The following is a 16,576-nucleotide window of genomic DNA, read 5'->3' on the forward strand; positions in this document are numbered from 1 at the left end:
GACATGTAGTTGTTTGTGTGGTTTCCGGCTATAATGGTCAAGCTGCCTCGAACGTCCTAGGACGAGTCTTGGTGTGATTTGCCTTGATGCCTCCCGGACTGGGCTGTCAGGTGGTGTGTGTGCAAGGAACCAGGTGGTGGTATGAGGCACACTTGTGCCAGTGTCACGCAGACAGTGGTTTGGGTTCGTGTTTAAATCTTAGCCATTCTGGAGGGTGTGGGGGCGACTCCTCATGGTTTCATCTTCTCAGGGTGAGAAGTCTTCTCAGGGTTTACTAGCCTCTCCATCTGCCTTTGAGTGGTATCTGCTCAGGGCTGTGCCTGGTGGCAGGTCTGAGCGCTGGGCCATCCAGCACCCTGCACTCCAGGGATCCTGCTGGCTGCAGTCCCACCCCAAAGGTGAGCATCCGAGTTGACATCAGCCCCCCTCCTGGGGAAGCATTTTGGCTGAGCGAACTGTCCTCCAGGTGTCTGTTTGCTTGTTAGGCATGTGTTCTGAAAACATTCTCTCAGCCTCCGACTCGTGTTTCCCGGTAACAGTGTCTTTTGAAAAGCGTACATATTTGAAGAGGGGCTTCCCAGGTGGCGCTGGTGGTAAAGAACCTGCCTGCAAGGCAGAAGAACATAAGACTTGGGTTCGACCCCTGGGCCAGGAAGATCCCCTGGAGAAGGGAATGGCTACCCACTCTAGTATTCTTGCCTGGAGAATCCCGTGGATGGAGGAGCCTAGAAGGCCACAAGGTTTCAAGGTAGAACGTGACTTAGCAACTGAGCACACACGCACATGTTTTAAATTTTGATGAAGTCTGGTGTGTGAATTTTTTTGGTCATTTTTTTGTGGTTCATGCTATTTGGGTCTAATTCAAGGAACCTCTGCCTTAGGTCGCAAAGATTTCTCCTGTGGTTTTCCCAGAGGATTGAGTGTGACCACTGGCCTGGGGCGTGTTGAGTTAGCCTTCACGATCACCTTCTCCATGTGGTGTCCAGCTGTTCTGATATCATCTGCCCGTGGAACTACCTTGATGACTATATAGGGTTTTTCTTTTAATTAAAGAGGATTTCTTTTATGAAGTGAAAACTTTTGGATAGTGATAGAAAATGAAGTAACTTGATTTTAACATGGATAAAAAGCATGACACTTAAGAAATAATACATCTTAGACACATAAAGTAAGAATGTAAATTTTGGACAAGGTGCATAATTAGTTTTTTGAACTTGATTTTTACATTGTTTGTGAGATCTAGTGAGTGTTAGGACTGAGGTCTGGTTTGAGCTGTAAGTCGGGGGTGGAGTCTCCCAGGGCCTGGTCTCCGCTCTGCGGTTTTCACTTGTCCTGAAGGTTCTGCCGCGTTGCTGTGTGCAGAGCCGCGGATGCAGGCGGCTGTTCCCTGGACAAGAGGTGGCAGGTTGGGCTGGGTGGGGCTGGGCATCTGCAGAAGGGCTGTGACAGACAGCTGGGGAGCAGCTCTGAGAATCATGAAGCATGCTGCTGCTGCTGCTAAGTCACGTCAGTTATGTCTGACTCTGTGCGACCCCATAGATGGCAGCCCACCAGGCTCCTTCGTCCCTGGGATTCTCCAGGCAAGAACACTGGAGTGGGCTGCCATTTCCTTCTCCAGTGCACGAAAGTGAAAAGTGAAAGTGAAATTGCTCAGTCGGGTCCAACTCTTCGCGACCGCATGGACTGCAGCCTACCAGGCTCCGCTGCATGAGATTTGGGGAAATCGTAGGGACTGAACACCGGCTGTGCAGCCTGGCCCCAGTGGCAGGGCGGCCCTGCCCCCACCCCAGGCCCTGGACATGTGCCCTCTGCTTTATCTTTTTTTTTTTTGAGAGGTATCTTTATTGCTATTATGTCCATACAATTTCAGCATTGTCTTTCAAAAGATGTTTCTTATTTTCTAATTTAATGGAGTGATTCAAAAACCAAAAAGTATAAAAATGTTTATCATGAGTATCTTCCTTGACATTCATCTGCCTGGATGCCAACCTATCAGATCAGAAATCACTGTTAGTTATTCTTGGGTTTTTCAAGAATTTGTGAATGAAAAACGAATGTATTATTTTTTCCTGTTTACATTGGAAGTAGCATATTGTACACACATTGTACTTATTTTATTATTGCTAGATTTGCAGCATCAGTGCACACAGACCTTCCTTATCTTTTGTTAAACAGGATACAGTATTCCATTATGTGGGAAGTTAAACCACACACCAATGAGAGGTAGTTGGTAGTGACAACACTTTACACATATGTACATATATGTTTATATGTGTCTGTGTGTATAGATATATACGTAGAGATCCTTTGCAGTTCATATCGCATCATCTAGTTTAATTGTCTAGCAATTCTGCTTCTTTTAATTATGATCTCTTTTCTGTTTCAGCTAAAGGTTGAGTGAAAATTTTCAACTCTTACAGTATATCACTTATAGGAAGAAGGAACAACCCTGCCCCTGTCTTCTGCTCTTGAATCCATCTTTACTTTTAACACTTGGCCTTTTACAGTTAAATGTTGATATTTTCTGTCCTGGTTGCCTTGTTTATCAGAGGGAGCTTGGCTGGAGAAGAAGCGCTGAGTGGCTTGGCCCGAGGGTTGGCAGGGGGACGTTTCCTGCCGTCACAGCTGTGTGAAAAGGCTGGACACACGCTGTCCCTCATCTGGGTGGCTGGTCTCCCTGTCCAGCTCTAGGCAGTGCCGCTGTGGGCTGCTGTGTCCGAGAACGGTGCTGCAGTGTCACCAGGTGGCCTGGACGGGCTCCACCGCCCACGACTACAGCCAAGCCCAGATGGCCATTACACGCCTGGCTCCTGGCTTGTCAGTTTTTTAACGTCACCATTTAAGGCTTTTTTTCTGAATCACCAAGTCTAAGTTTGCCACAAAAGGCTCTTGAGAGGAGAAATGTGAGGTGAGGAGTTTCCAGGATCGTCACTTGGTAGATGAGCTCCAGCAGCTGAAGGAAGGACCCCCAGGGTCCTCAGGTCCTCCCTCAGATGTCCCTGCCCGGAGGGCACTTGGGGACAGTTCTGTCATGCATGGCTCCTGGTGGCTTGGGCTGGAGGCCTTCCCTGAAGCTCGGGTCCAAGTCTGGCACCCCAGCTCTCCCGGCTCCAGCTGGGATCCTCTCAGAGCAGCATGCAACGTGTTCTGAGTCTACCGGTGAATATCAAGTTACCACAGAAGCCATGTTCCTCACAGGCCCCCAGCCTCCACCCCAGGGCACTGGGGATGATTTTAGCTTTTTGATAACAGTAAGAGCCTGCTTCAAGGGTTTAAGTGACATCAGACTCTTTATCTACAAAAGGATTTGTTGCAATGTAAACAATGCTTTCAACTTCTTGTTCTGTTTGTAGAATTTCATTTTGACCTCATCTTAAATCCCTTTTTTTGAAATCCAGCTATGGTCTAGAAGGGCCTGGAAGGGGCTTTCCTCTCCCTCCTGGTGTCTGGCTCAGCCCTGCAGGCATAAGTGCATTTCTTGGGCCTGAGCCTCCACCTCCGTCCCCCTGTCCCCTTGCCAGGCTCCTGGCCCACCTGCCCAGAAGAAGGCTCAGGACCTGGACCCAGGGTAGGCTTCACGTGCTGCCCTCTGGGCACTTTGCTCTGCTTTCTCAATTGAACAATACATCCCAGGCCGTGGTGTCTGTGAGCCTCGACCGTCGAGGTGATGTTGGTCAGTCAGGGACCCTTAGTCCTCCCTGGTCTCCTTCATGACTCCTGTCTTCAAAATAGACAGACCCATTCCTTCCATGTTTCACTGAATGGTTCTTGCATGCATGCTAAGTTGCTCAGTCTTGTCCAATTCTTTATGACCCCATGGACTATAGCCCACGAGGCTCCTCTGTCCATGGGATTCTTCAGGCAAGAATACTGGAGTGGGTTGCCATGCCCTCCACCAGGGGATCTTCCCAAACCAGGGATCAAACCCATGTCTCTTATGTCTAACCTGCATTGACAGAGTTCTTTACCGCTAGCGCCACCTGGTCCTTATATTAGGAGATGTCCTGGGTAGGTGCCCGGCAGAAAGACTGGAGGACTTGGGAGGTAGGCATTTCTGCTCAACCTGTCACACTGCTGGGGGCTGTGGGCTCTTCAGTGTTCCTGCGAGGACTCTAGGTGAGGTCATCGAGCCGCCACAGGTGAGCTGACTACGTTCCTGGGCCGGTGGTGCCTTTTCTGAGTCTTTAGCAATCACGAGAGAAATCCTCCATTGACAACTTTAATCTCCTTCACTGTGGCCCTACACCCTGTGGACCCTCACCGCTCACCACAAGCATCCTAGGGTGGTCACCCTGGGGGTGTGTCTGGCTAGAGCTCGCCAGCCTCGCCCACCCTCCTGCCCCCCAACCACTGCGCTGCAGCTGGAAGCCGGTTCACTGTTTGATTGCAGGTCTCACTTGCCAGACATCCCTCCCTGAAATCCAGACTTTAGCTTTTCACATGTGGCAGGAATCTCTCAGCTTATCTTAATTTCTTTTACAAGCTTTTGAACTTAAATTGTTAATATAATTTCAATAAATTTCGTTTTTGAAATCTAGTGTTTTTTTAGTTTTCAGCTTGTTGTGGGCTGAATGTTTCTGTCCCCAGAATCCATATCTTGAATCCTTATATTTGGAGGTGGGACCAGCAAACAAGTCCTTGGGGTAATCAGAGGCCCTCCACACACCAGCTGGGGCAAGGAGAGTGGGGAGGTGGCTGTCTGCAAGCTGGAAGCGGGCTCCCACCACCCTGTCAGTCCTGGATCCTGGCCCTTCCAGCCCCAGGAACAAGAACCACCTAAGTCTCTTCCAGGAGCCAGGCTAAGAGAGGCAAAGCCTTCATTTCAATTTATTTAATCTCTACAGTTAGTGGCTACCAGTGCAAAGTCAGTGCTGATATAAAATTGAAGAACTGGCAAAAAAATTTAAAAAAGATTTATAGTTTGAAAAAAAACAAAATATCCTTCAGAAATCTCTGTTGGCAGTAGCTGGAAGGGTCCCTGGACGGTGGCTCCGAGCATCTGGATCCCCGGGCTAGACCCGTCCAGGTGGAGGTCCCCCGTGGTGCAACCTGGTGCCTGCTGCCCCCACTTCCCAAGTGCATGAGGCGGTGTCCATATCAGGGGCATGATGCTCAAGTTGGTCCAAGTCTCTGATTTCCACTCGGCCCCTGCTTCTCAGGTCTGAAGAGGGACCTGTCATTTCAGCTTGCGTGTCTGTCCCACGGCTTCACATTTGAGATGACCCAGTCTTCCTCCAGCGCCACCCCCCAGGACAGTTCACGGGTGGGAAAAGCTGGCCCATCCCTTCTCCCCTACTTACCTCTGTCTCGGGAAGGAGCTTGCTTTCCTGTTTCTGATTTCTCGAGTAGCCACTTGTTCCTGGGGAGCGCTGGCCAGGCAGCAGCTCTCCCTGGGGTCCATCTGGCACTGGCCTGTCTTCGGGCACCTCCAGTCACCCCAAGATCCCCCCATCTCTGCCATCCCCTGGCAGCTCCCAGTCTCCTTCATTCTCCATGGGTTTGCCTCTCAGTATTTCACGTGAGCAGAATCAGAGGACAGTGTTTGTTTCACTTTCACTGAATGTAACCTGTTGAGATTCATCCACCTTGTAACCTGTGCCAGAGCGTCATTCCTGTTTATGCTCAATCACGTTCCACTGCATGGATGGACCACGCCCTGTTTGTCCTTCACCTTTAGGCAGGCACTCGGGCTGCTCTGCCTCTGACCCTGACAGGTGCTGTCACTCTGAGCGTGGACGTCCTCCTACCAATGGGAATGCTGGCCGTGAGGCCACTCCTTTTTGAGGACCTGAGCTTCTGCACTGAGGCTACATCACTTTATATTCTTACAGCAGCCTGGGGGGCTCCAGGACCCTGTGCCCCGAGGGCACTGGTAGGAGTGAGGGGCCTCCAGGTGCCGAGCTGTGTTTCCCTGATGACAAATGACATTGAGCACCCCCATTGGCTGTTTATGCATTTTCTCTGGACAAGTATCTGTTCAAATATCTTTGAAACTGGGATGTCTGCCTTCTTACTGAGCTCTGAGGTTCCTGTGCAGAGTCTGGGTGGAATCTCATGTCAGGGCACAGTTTGCAGGGATTTGCACCTGATCTGTCCTCATGCTTTGCTGGCGGTGTCCTTGGAGGCCTCCGAAGGTTTGGTTTTGACAAAGTCCAGTTTAATCTGTTTCAGTGCTCACCTTGGTGTCACCACTGAGACTGTGGCCCAGTCTGAGGCTGGAGCTTTCCTCAGGGTTGTGTCCTTTGGGCTCTTTGATCCATTTTGATGGTCGCCCCTTCTCTGAGAGATGAAATTACACAGATACTCAGAGCACACCCCTTATTCTGGGTGGGCTCCCCCCTTCCCCACCGGCCCTGTTCTGGGTTGAACCCCATCCGAAGTCTTGGCTATGACATTACCGCTGTCCTGAGACCTCATAGCAGGACGGGATCAGGCTTGATGACAAGCAGGTGGCGGCCGGGAAGCTCCTGGCTCCAGCTTCTCCTACGTTTGCCTGCTGGCTGTTTGGAAGGTCCTCGAGTCGCCTGCAAGGTCTCTAACGTGTGTTTTCCTCCCCAGACGCGGACTTGACCATCGCTGAAGCCAGCAGCTCGGACAGCCGAGGGGAGAGGCCAGAGTTCCTCCCGCATGTGGATGAGGGGCTCCTGGGAGGAGAGGGCAGCTACCTAGGCGCGCCCCTCACCCCCGAGAAGGACGACGCGTTGCATCAGGCTACCGCCGTGGCCAACCTGCGGGCGGCGCTCATGAGTAAGAACAGCCTGCTGGCCCTGAAGGCGGACGTGCTCGGGGAAGACAGCTCCCTGCTGCTGGAGTACCTGCCCAAGGGCGCCCATTCCCTGTCCCGTAAGTGCCGCGGCGCCCAGAGTCGGCGGGAGTGACAAGCCTCAGTCCATGATGCGGTGCTGAGGGTGCTGTGCGAACGTGCGTGTCGCAATGGGTCGCGGGGCCAGCGATGGGGGGGGGGGGGCTGTCGGGGGCACTGGGAGGGAAGCAGCCATGTGCTTATTCGAATGTTTCATACTTGAAGTCGAGGCGTGCGTGCGTGCTTGCTAAGTTGCTTCAGTCGTGTCCGACTTTTTGCGACCCCGTGGACCGTAGCCCGCCAGGCTCCTCTGTCCATGGGATTCTCCAGGCAAGGATACCGGAGTGAGTTGCCATGCCAGGGATTGAACCCGCGTCTCTTATGTCTCCTGAATTGGCAAGCGGGTTCTTTACCACTTGCGCCGCCTGGGAAGCCCTGAAATCAGGCATCTAACCCTAAACCCTGATCAACTGACAAGTGCACCGCTGTGCCTGGCCTAGGACGGGGCCAGGGCGGCCTCCGGACTGTCGAACTCGGGCTCCCTCTGCTGGCCACGCCCCGCCGGCGCCGCCTCGTTCTGCCTGGGGCGCGGCCCCATGCAGATCCGCCCCCGCCTCAGATGTGGAAAGGATTTGGGTGTTGTGCTTACACCTTAAATGTCTCCTGCTGAATTCCAGTTGCTCGGAAGCAAATGACGGAGTGACCCAAGAAGCCCATAATGTACAGCGGTGCTGGCTGAGCCCCTGAGGGGGAGGCCAACCTGGGCGGGAGCTGCTCCCGCTAGGCTCAGGTGCTCTAAACATCCCCTGTCCTGGGTGCACAGGGGACCGTGACTATGTCTCCAGCCACCCTGGCAGGTTGGTGTCCGTGACAAAGAGCCAGGTGTGGCCCTGTTTCCCTTTTCGGGGCAGGACAACACACCCCAGAAAGGGCAGTGCTGAGTGCAGAGGGTGTGGGGAAGGGGCCGGTCCAGGGTCCTACTGTCCAAGTATATGTGGCTGGCAGGGCCATGCGTGGTCCCTGAGCACCACTGAAGGAAGCAAAGGAAAAGCTACAGCTGGTTTTGGGCATCTGTGAAGAGTGTCTTTAATTTTCACTCTAATTTTAAAAACAATATCTTCACAACTTTGCTTTCACGGGCACTAAAATATCGTGAGTGTCTGTGATGGAAATCGCTTGTGGCTAATAAAGACCGACATGGAGGGCAGCGTGCCCGTTCTCATTGCTTCTCCGGCCAGAGTCCGAGGAAGGTTGCCGCTGGGGCTGTCGAAGAACCTGGCTGTGAAGTCAGACCCAGGGCTGAATCCCCCAAGGCTGATGAACACACTTTTGAAACCATGTTTAGGTCTCACTTCTTTGCATCTGAGAAATGGGAATAGTGTTGCTTATACAGCTGTTGTGAATATAAAACATGGACACATAAACCAAGTCAGTCTGACAAACGCTCCCCAATATCAGTCCGTTTCCCCACTCAGATCAAACCCTGAATGTGTTGGTAAAAACCAGTAGCTGAGGAAGTGGTCCCAGGGCGTCTGCAGCATCTGGGATTTAGAGTTGGCAAGTCCACAGCTGAAGGGACAGCTGGTAGCTTTGTGGGTGTCGTGGCAGGAGCAGCTTGGGGTAGGGTGTGGGGAGGTGGGGGCATCCCCTGCAGGGCAGAACGGTTGTTCTGGCTTTTTTGGGGTTCTCCTAGTTGGTGCGTGAACCTTGCCTGTCAGAGGACCCAGGAGGTGGGGGCAGCCCCTCTGTGCTGAACCATGTAGTCACAGGAAGGATGGGCCTATCCCCTGTCCAGATGGGAAGTCCCTCCAGGGTGCCACCCAGCATGGGCCTGAGCCCCTGGAGACCACCACCCTGGGCAGCATGGGATGGCGTGTGCACTGTGGACCTAAAAACACACTGGAAGGGAAGCATGGCTTCACATTGGGCACCACTGATAGCAATGTAGAGACACACAGAGGCCACCACGCTTCTTCCAGGGAGGCCCAGAAGGAAGGTAGGGCCCTGTGTCACGGTGCTGGGAGTCCCTCATTCCTGGTCTGGTATGAGGGAGCTGTAGGGTCTCTTTTCCGCCTCTAACCCGAAGGCTCCTCGAGGTACTTGTTAACGAGATTTTTCTGGGCCTAAGCCTTCTGTGATGTTGGGAGATTTGTTGGGCTGACATCCCAGCAGCCGTAGCTCATGGCTGGAGCAGCCGGGGGAGGGCACGTCTTCATCATGGTGTCTGATGAGGGTGGCTCCATAGTGTGCGGTGTGCTGAGTGGGACTCCTGGGCCAGTCTCCAGAGGGAAGCCCTGTGGTCATTGTGGCCTGCTGGGCACGCAGTGTTGCAGAAGGAAGGGGTGGTATCAGTACATGTTTAAATAAGAGAACCATCAGATCTGCAGGTGGTGCCTAGCAGTGACTGAAGGTCCTTTCTGGACAGTTCTGGAGCCTCCAAGAAAACCGAGTTCAGTTGTTCTCCCAGATCTGATCACATCTAGCTTGGCAGTTAAGCTCCACAGATGGTTTCGTTGGTGATTCTCCACTGGTTAACTAGTTTCTCCGCGAGAGGACTTGTGTACTTTTCATTTTGCTTCAGTTTAAATTGATTTTTTTTTTCCCTTTTATTACATTTGCAGTAGGAGGCTGACATCCCATTGGTTAAAAGTCTCTGTTCACTGAACAGGAACCATGGCAAGCACCTCTGTGGTGCCAAACGTGCTGTTTCCCAAACCGTTTGTGGGTGTGTGTTGATCTGGGAGGGACTTTGAAAAATGCCATGAGAACACAAGTAACCTTTATTTCTCTGGAACGAACTGGAGATGAAGCAGCTGCTCTGGTCACTGGAGGCCGATGCCCGAGGGCGATGCGTCCCCAACCTCCTAGAAACCCCGACGTCCTGTGCGTGTCGCCATCGTGGCTCCTGGGAATGCACGAGGATCTATCTCCTTACAGCAGTGGCGGTGCTGTCCTGTCCCTATGGAAGGATGTGCTCCTACAGGAGAGAAAGCAGACCTGGGTTGGCAGCAGGCGGGGTCTGCCCTGGATGGGGCCGCCAGCCACAGGAGCCCCGCCCACATTTCTCCGTGCACTGCCTCCAGTGTCTGTCAGGGAAGCAGCTGGGTTTTGTTCTGACTGTGGTTTAAAGAATATTTCCTTCTGGTGTTTACATGAATTAAGGACCTTCACTTGAGTCTGGCTTAATATGGGACCTTAAACACTCTCCTGTGTATGAAAGGACATTTGACTTAGATATTACCACCCTTACAGGTAAATAGCTAGGTTGACACACCTAGAAGGACTTTCTAGACGAGCCTCCCTCCAGGCACGGTTGGGCATGTGCTGTATCCTTGCTGTGGGTTCTGACTTTCTGGATAGAATACCCCGTCGTAGCCAGACCACCCCCCAGGCAAGGCACGTGCGGAGAGCCAGATGCTTGGGAGTGGTGAGCAGATAGAAACCTCGTCCAGCGAGACCCAGGCCTCATGACATGGCAGCGTGCGGCTCACTGCAAGATGGCCAAGGACAACGCTCCCTGAACTCTCCACGGCTCACCAGCTGGTGTCCGTTCACGTGGGTGAGACTCGTTTCCTGTGTCCCCAGGACCTGGCACCAGCCCAAGTCACCTCCCTCCGGCCCCTTCGCCCTCCTGCACTCAGAGCCCCGGATGCCCGCTCTGGTGACCGGCCAGACGGAGCCCAGGGAGCCGGCCGCCTCCCCAGCCCAGGTAAGACGCGAGGGCTGCCGGCCAGATGCCTGTCCACTGGGCACATCCCCATGGGCCCAGTGCCCAGAACCCACATGCTCAGCATGTCCTGGGTGAGCCTGTGTGGTCGTGGCTGCTTTCCATCCACCCTCTGCCCCACAATCCCCTCGGCCCCGTGTCACTCAGGGTGATGCAGATGTCGTCTTTGCAGTAATAGTTGCAACATCCGTGACATTATATCAGCTTTGATATTTAAATTACAATGCTTCTAAGGGGTAATTCTCCCCAGTGTAGAGACTCCTACAGCAGTGGGTTAAAAGCCTTGAGCGGTGCTGGTCGGTCTCAAGCGGGTTTTGCTGCGGTGCTGGCTGCTGTGTGTTTGTTACCATGCATCTGAGACCCACTTCCTATGTCTCAGGTAGTTATTTAAAGATGGGTCTGTTAGGTTCCATTATTTCCCTGAAGAAAAAATCTTCAAGGAGGGAGAGTTTGAGCACATGTTTTGTAATTTGAAATAAATCAAATGCTATTTCCGTGTGTTTGAAACCAGGATGTTTCAGTGGGAGGAGCTGGTGTGTGCTGATGTGGATTTTTCGCATGTCCGCTCAGGCTTCCTTTCTGGAAGTGTGACGGTCATCCTGTAGTGGCTGGTTGGGGACCCACTGAGCAGGTACCTGCCTCTGTGCCACTGTCTCCCCAAGTGGGCCACGTCCTCATGGCCCATAACTCATCTGTCTCTCCTAGGTCAACACCCCCGGACCTAGAGGCCTGGGCTGAGGGACTGACCCCTCCGGAGGTGACTCCAGCTGGGGCCTGAGGTTTCCACGGGCTCTACCGGCCTGGCCAGGGTGACCAGGGTGTCCTTTTGGCTCGTTGTATGGCCAGGAGCACTTTCACGACCTGGGTGGACTTGCCTAGGGCTCTACCCTGAAGTCAGATAAGGAGCCCCAAGAGATGGACACCTATGGATGATGGGTTTTGAGGCTGCCAGACTGGAACGGGCATTTGGTACATGGGGGTGGACCTGGGTATGGGCCTCTCTGATGCAGGCAGCCTGGCATTGGGTCCAGGTTGCCAGCGGTGATGGCAGAGCCACACATAGAACACACATTCACACACACAAACACACACATCCTGGGGAGTCATCAGGGCAGGTGGGACCTGAAGGCTGCAGTCCTTGAGGGACAGAAAAATCTGTAGAAAAGAATCCAGTGAATCTGCTGGTATTGAAAATACAAAGTATAAGGTTGAGGATGCACTGAGTAGTGTAGAGCAGTCTGGGTACCACCTGAGACAGGGCACAGGGACTGGAAGATAGTGATGGAGAGGATCCAGCTGAAACTTGGGGGGAAAGCCTGGGGAAAAGCAAAGACACACCGAGGAACAGTGAGAATGCCCAGTGCATGTGCACTGGGGTCCAGAGGAGAGAAACTAGAGTGGAGCAGTGTCAGGAGAGACAATAACAGAGAATGTTCTCAAACTGATGGAAGACATCCTTCCACAGATTCAGGAAGCTCCGTGAACCAAAGCAGAATGGCACCAAAATAAAACAACCACCAAACACCCAAACTGGGCACACTGCTGTCAAACTATTGAAAACCAAAGACAAAAATAGAAACCTTGGAAGCAACCCGAGAAAAGAGACATTAAAAGGAACAACATCGAGATGGATGTCTGACTTTGCAACAGAAACAGTGCCACTAGTCTCTAGGGCGCTGCAGAAACTCCAAGACCAGAATCCTATAGCCAGCAGATGTACCCCTCACAGACCAGGGCCACATGAAGACAACGTCTGCCAGAGAAATAGAAAGGAGGGGCTGCACTGTCACCCAACAGGAAAGACTGGAAAACAGCCTCGGTAGAAAGACTGTGAGCATCTAAAGCAAAGTTCATGGCTCTTTATGGGGTTTTTGACTCAAGTAGCAGAGTAACATGTGGCACAAACAGCTCAAAGGGTGGGAGGGTGGGCAACTGTGGGCACTGAATGAGTCTCGCCTTCTCTACGAAGTCACAACAAACAGTGACAAAAATCACCGTGTACAGCTCAAAGACTTATGGAGAGAAAAGTGGAATGGTACTTGATTAATTTCAAAAAAAGGCAAGCAGGGAAGGCTAAAGGAACAAAAAGCATAAAAGGACAAATAGAACATATGTAGCAAGATGCAGAGAGCACCCAGATATACCAATAGTCCTGTTATTACCAAGATATTGAACACTACGGGAAAAAGAAAGGATTATCAGCCTGCTTTTCAAAGAAAATCTGTTGTTTGTAGAAAACATGTGTTATAGATAAGAACGCAGAAAGGTTTAAAGCAAAGAATTTAAAGAAGGCTGAGCACCGAAGAATTGATGCTTTCAAATTGTGATGCTGGATGAGACTCCTGAGGGTCCCTTGGACTGCAAGGAGATCAAACCAGTCAATCCTAAAGGAAATTAGTCTGAATATTCATTGGAAGAACTGATACTGAAGCTGAAGCTCCAATACGTAGGCCGTCTGATGTGAAGAGCCGATTCATTGGAAAAGACCCTGATGCTGGAAAAGACTGAGGGCAGGAGGAGAAGAGGGAGACAGGATGAGATGGTTGAATGGCATCACCAACTCAATGGACATGAGTTTGAGCAAACTCCAGGAGATAGAGAGGACAGAGGAGCCCGGCTTGCTGCAGTCCCTGGCATCGCAAAGAGTTGAACACAGCTGAGTGACTGAACGACAACAAAAAGATAAAAAAGAGAAACCAAGGAAACACCAGCCTAAAAAGACTCATCGGTATCAGACAAAGTGAAATGCGGAAGGGTGTTGCTCCAGAGGCTGCTACACAGGACAAGAGAGTCAGTTCAGAGGGAAATGCGAATACTGGATGCACAGGTTGGGGTTTTAGATCTATGGAGTGAAAGCTGACAGCATTGAAAGAAGGAAGAAAGAAGTCCACAGTTAGAGTTAGGGATTTTTAACAGATTTCCTCAGTAATTGATAGATCAGCAGACAGAATATCAGCAAGGATGGAGAAGATTTGAACACAATTTTCAAATATTAACCTGGAATAAACCCACTGAGTCACAAGATGCTGCTCTTTTCCTGTATGTTGGACTCAGCTTGCTATTTTGTTCAGGAGTTTTGTATTTTTGTTCAGAGAAGTATTGGCTTGTAACAACATGGTCAACCAAGTCATACGTCACACCAAACAAGTGCATAAACTTTCCAAGTGCACAGGAAACATTTACAAATAGACCAAGCAGGAATGTAATGCAGATCTAAGCAAATGTTAAACAGTGAACTCATACAGAGTGCGTGCTCTAATCTCAGTGAAGTTAAATTTTAAAAATCAGCAACAGAAAGATATTAGAGTAAGTCACAATGGAAATTACGAAATATTTTGAACTGAATGATAATGAAAATATGATACATTGAAACTTGTAGGTTACATCTAAAGTCCTATTGAAGGGAAATTTATAGCTCTTGCACTTATTATAAAAGAAAGTAAGTTTAATTTGAGAAGTCAAGAAGGGAGAAAAGAATAGCAAATTAAACCCACAGAAAGCAGGGGGAGTGAAACAGAGAGCAGATGTCAATGAAATAAAAAGCAGATGGACAACAGAAAAATGAACAAAGCCAAACACTGATACATTGAAAGATTAGTAAAACAAACTTCTATCACAGTGATCAGTAAGAAGAGAGGAGAGGAAAGCTGATTGTCAATAATAGGTATAAAAAAATCATTACTAAGATACTATAGATGTTAGAATGATAATAAGGGAACATCATGAACAATTTTGTGCTAATACATTTGACAAGTTGGAGGAAATGGGCAAATTTTCTGAAAAAAAAAAAAAAAAAAACAAAACAACAACAACAACAAAAAAAACAACCAAAACAGTATATCAAATGGAGCATTTTAGGATACCCCAGGGCTGTCGGTGGTGGAGGGAGCAGGCTTAGACTGGCTGCTCTGAACCAAGTCGGCAATGCTGGGACACAGGGCCAGCCCTGGAGGGGCTGGAGGGGAACATGGAGGGGACCATGACCCAGAGGTGAGAGCTGGTAGAAGAGAACGGGGTGGCTCTGGGGTGGTCGGTATGAAAGCTGTGCTCACGGGCAGGTTATTTACCTTCTCTTGAAATCCCTCCCTCACGAGGAAGGCAGCCCCGGCCAAGTCACAGGACCCCAGATGCTGCAGAATACAGAAACTGGGGGAGGGATTAACACAGACAGTGGAGATCAGAAGAGGAGAGAGCAGATGTCCAGCCTGGCAGCAGCCAAGAGGGCTAGGCAAGGAGGCCGTGGACGAGGGTCTGAGCAGACTGTGATGGTGAAGCTGAGGTGGGTGGAGTTCTCACTATGTGGTGCTGGGCACTTCCTGGTGGTCCAGTGATTAAGACTCTGCACTTCCAATGCAGGGGGCGCAAGTTTGATATCTGAAATGGTTCTGGAATGTTCCCTGGTCAGTGAGTTAACCGCAAGTCTGATTCTCTGCAGAGCTGGGTGGAGACCTGGCTTCCTCTAACACTGCTTCACTGAGAGGTACTCTTGTAGATACATTTCTGCAAAACTGTAGCCCCGTGTTATTGAACTTCATACTTTAGATAATCTGGTGCCAAGTTCTGACCTCGCTTCCTAATTTTCAAGCTTGTCATTCGTCTTGTCCACTTAATTCCAGGCAAAAGGGCTCTGTTTTCAGGGTGGATTGGTAGAAAGAGTGTCTGTTTCTATTTGATGCTTTCTGTGTTTTTTCATTTATTTCAATTACTTTTTCACTGTTTGCATTTTTAAGACTTTATTGGTATTTATGAGAATCGAACTCCATGATGTATAAAGGTGTTCTAAGATATATAGACTGTAAACCACAAGTTATGGAAGTGTTAGCGTCTTTCCCGTACAAAGTTATTTTAATTACAGCAGTCAATGAAAATTTTTCTCAGCACTGTTCATGAACGTAGTGGGTTGCATGGTGCCCCCAACAAAGACACATGCATGTCCTAATTCCTGGGATCTGTGAATGTGACCCTATTTGGGAAAAGGTCTTCCAGACCTAATTAAGGATCTTAAGATAAGCTCTCTGTGGAATATCCAGTTGGTCCTAAATCCAGTGACCAGTGTCCTTATAAGAGACAGATGAGACAGATACAGAGGAGCTGCTACAAGAAGATGGAGGCAGAGATGGGAGGGAGGCACTGCAAGCCCAGGGAACTCCTGGAGCCCCAGAAGCTGGAAGAGGTAGGAAGGACCCTCCCCTGAAGCCTTGGGAAGGAATGCAGCCCAGCGACACATTGACCTTAGGCGTCTGTCTTCCAAGATAGAGACAACAGGTGTCTGATGCTTTAAGATGCCCAAATTGTTGACATTTATATTATCAGGAAACTAATAGGTTTGGAGAAGGCAATGGCAACCCACTCCAGTACTCTTGCCTGGAAAATGCCATGGATGGAGGAGCCTGGTGGGCTGCAGTCCATGGGGTCGCTAAGAGTCAGACACGACTGAAGCGTATTAGCGGCAATAGGTTAAGAAAACACAAAATGCATCATCGTGGGTAGGTTCAGTGGGCCTGGGATGGGGGTCACACTTGCGTTTGTGCAACTAAATTGTTTTCCTAGGGGAAAAATACAGCACTTGTGTACAGAGATAAGTATTTTTTCTAACATGTAGGTCTGGATTGTTAAATGCAAGCCAGAATAAATAACTGAAGTTTTAATTTTTATGTTTATAGAAGCAGAATAGAAAGTCTAAAATAACTCAGAAAGGTTATTTGAAATAAACCAACCTAAAAGCTGTCTCCTCACACTCCTTTTCCATCTCAGAGCAGGTAGCACACTTGCTGTGTTCCGTGCTGTGAAAACTGGGTTGGTGCTGGGGGAATAGCCCGGAGGCCCGTGTGGGTGGCTGTGTTGCTACTGCCTCATCGAGGGGCAGATTAGGCTGGGCCTGGTGCTCAGATGGGAAAAGAGACATGGAGTGGGAGGTTTTCCTCCTTTGGGAGCTGCCAGGTGTGGCCTGTCCAGATGTGCCAAGCTGGATGCCCTCCCCTCTGTCCTGCCTTGGACCCTCACCTGGACCCACCTGTCCAATGGCCCTCCGTGAGGGGCTGGAGCCC

At 50.4% G+C, this 16,576-nt stretch overlaps 1 protein-coding gene across 1 annotated transcript in view; it reads left to right on the forward strand.

Annotated features, from left to right (window-relative positions):
* ZBTB46 (zinc finger and BTB domain containing 46) overlaps positions 1–16,576 on the forward strand; it is a 50,559-nt gene that overhangs the window by 25,663 nt on the left and 8,320 nt on the right. Inside the window, exon 3 of the mRNA XM_027976934.2 lies at positions 6,559–6,843. Within this exon, the coding sequence (XP_027832735.1) occupies positions 6,559–6,843 (285 nt within the window). The remainder of the gene's footprint in view (positions 1–6,558; positions 6,844–16,576) is intronic.

The sequence above is a fragment of the Ovis aries genome, chromosome 13 (assembly GCF_016772045.2).
Source record: "Ovis aries strain OAR_USU_Benz2616 breed Rambouillet chromosome 13, ARS-UI_Ramb_v3.0, whole genome shotgun sequence".
NCBI lineage: Eukaryota > Metazoa > Chordata > Mammalia > Artiodactyla > Bovidae > Ovis > Ovis aries.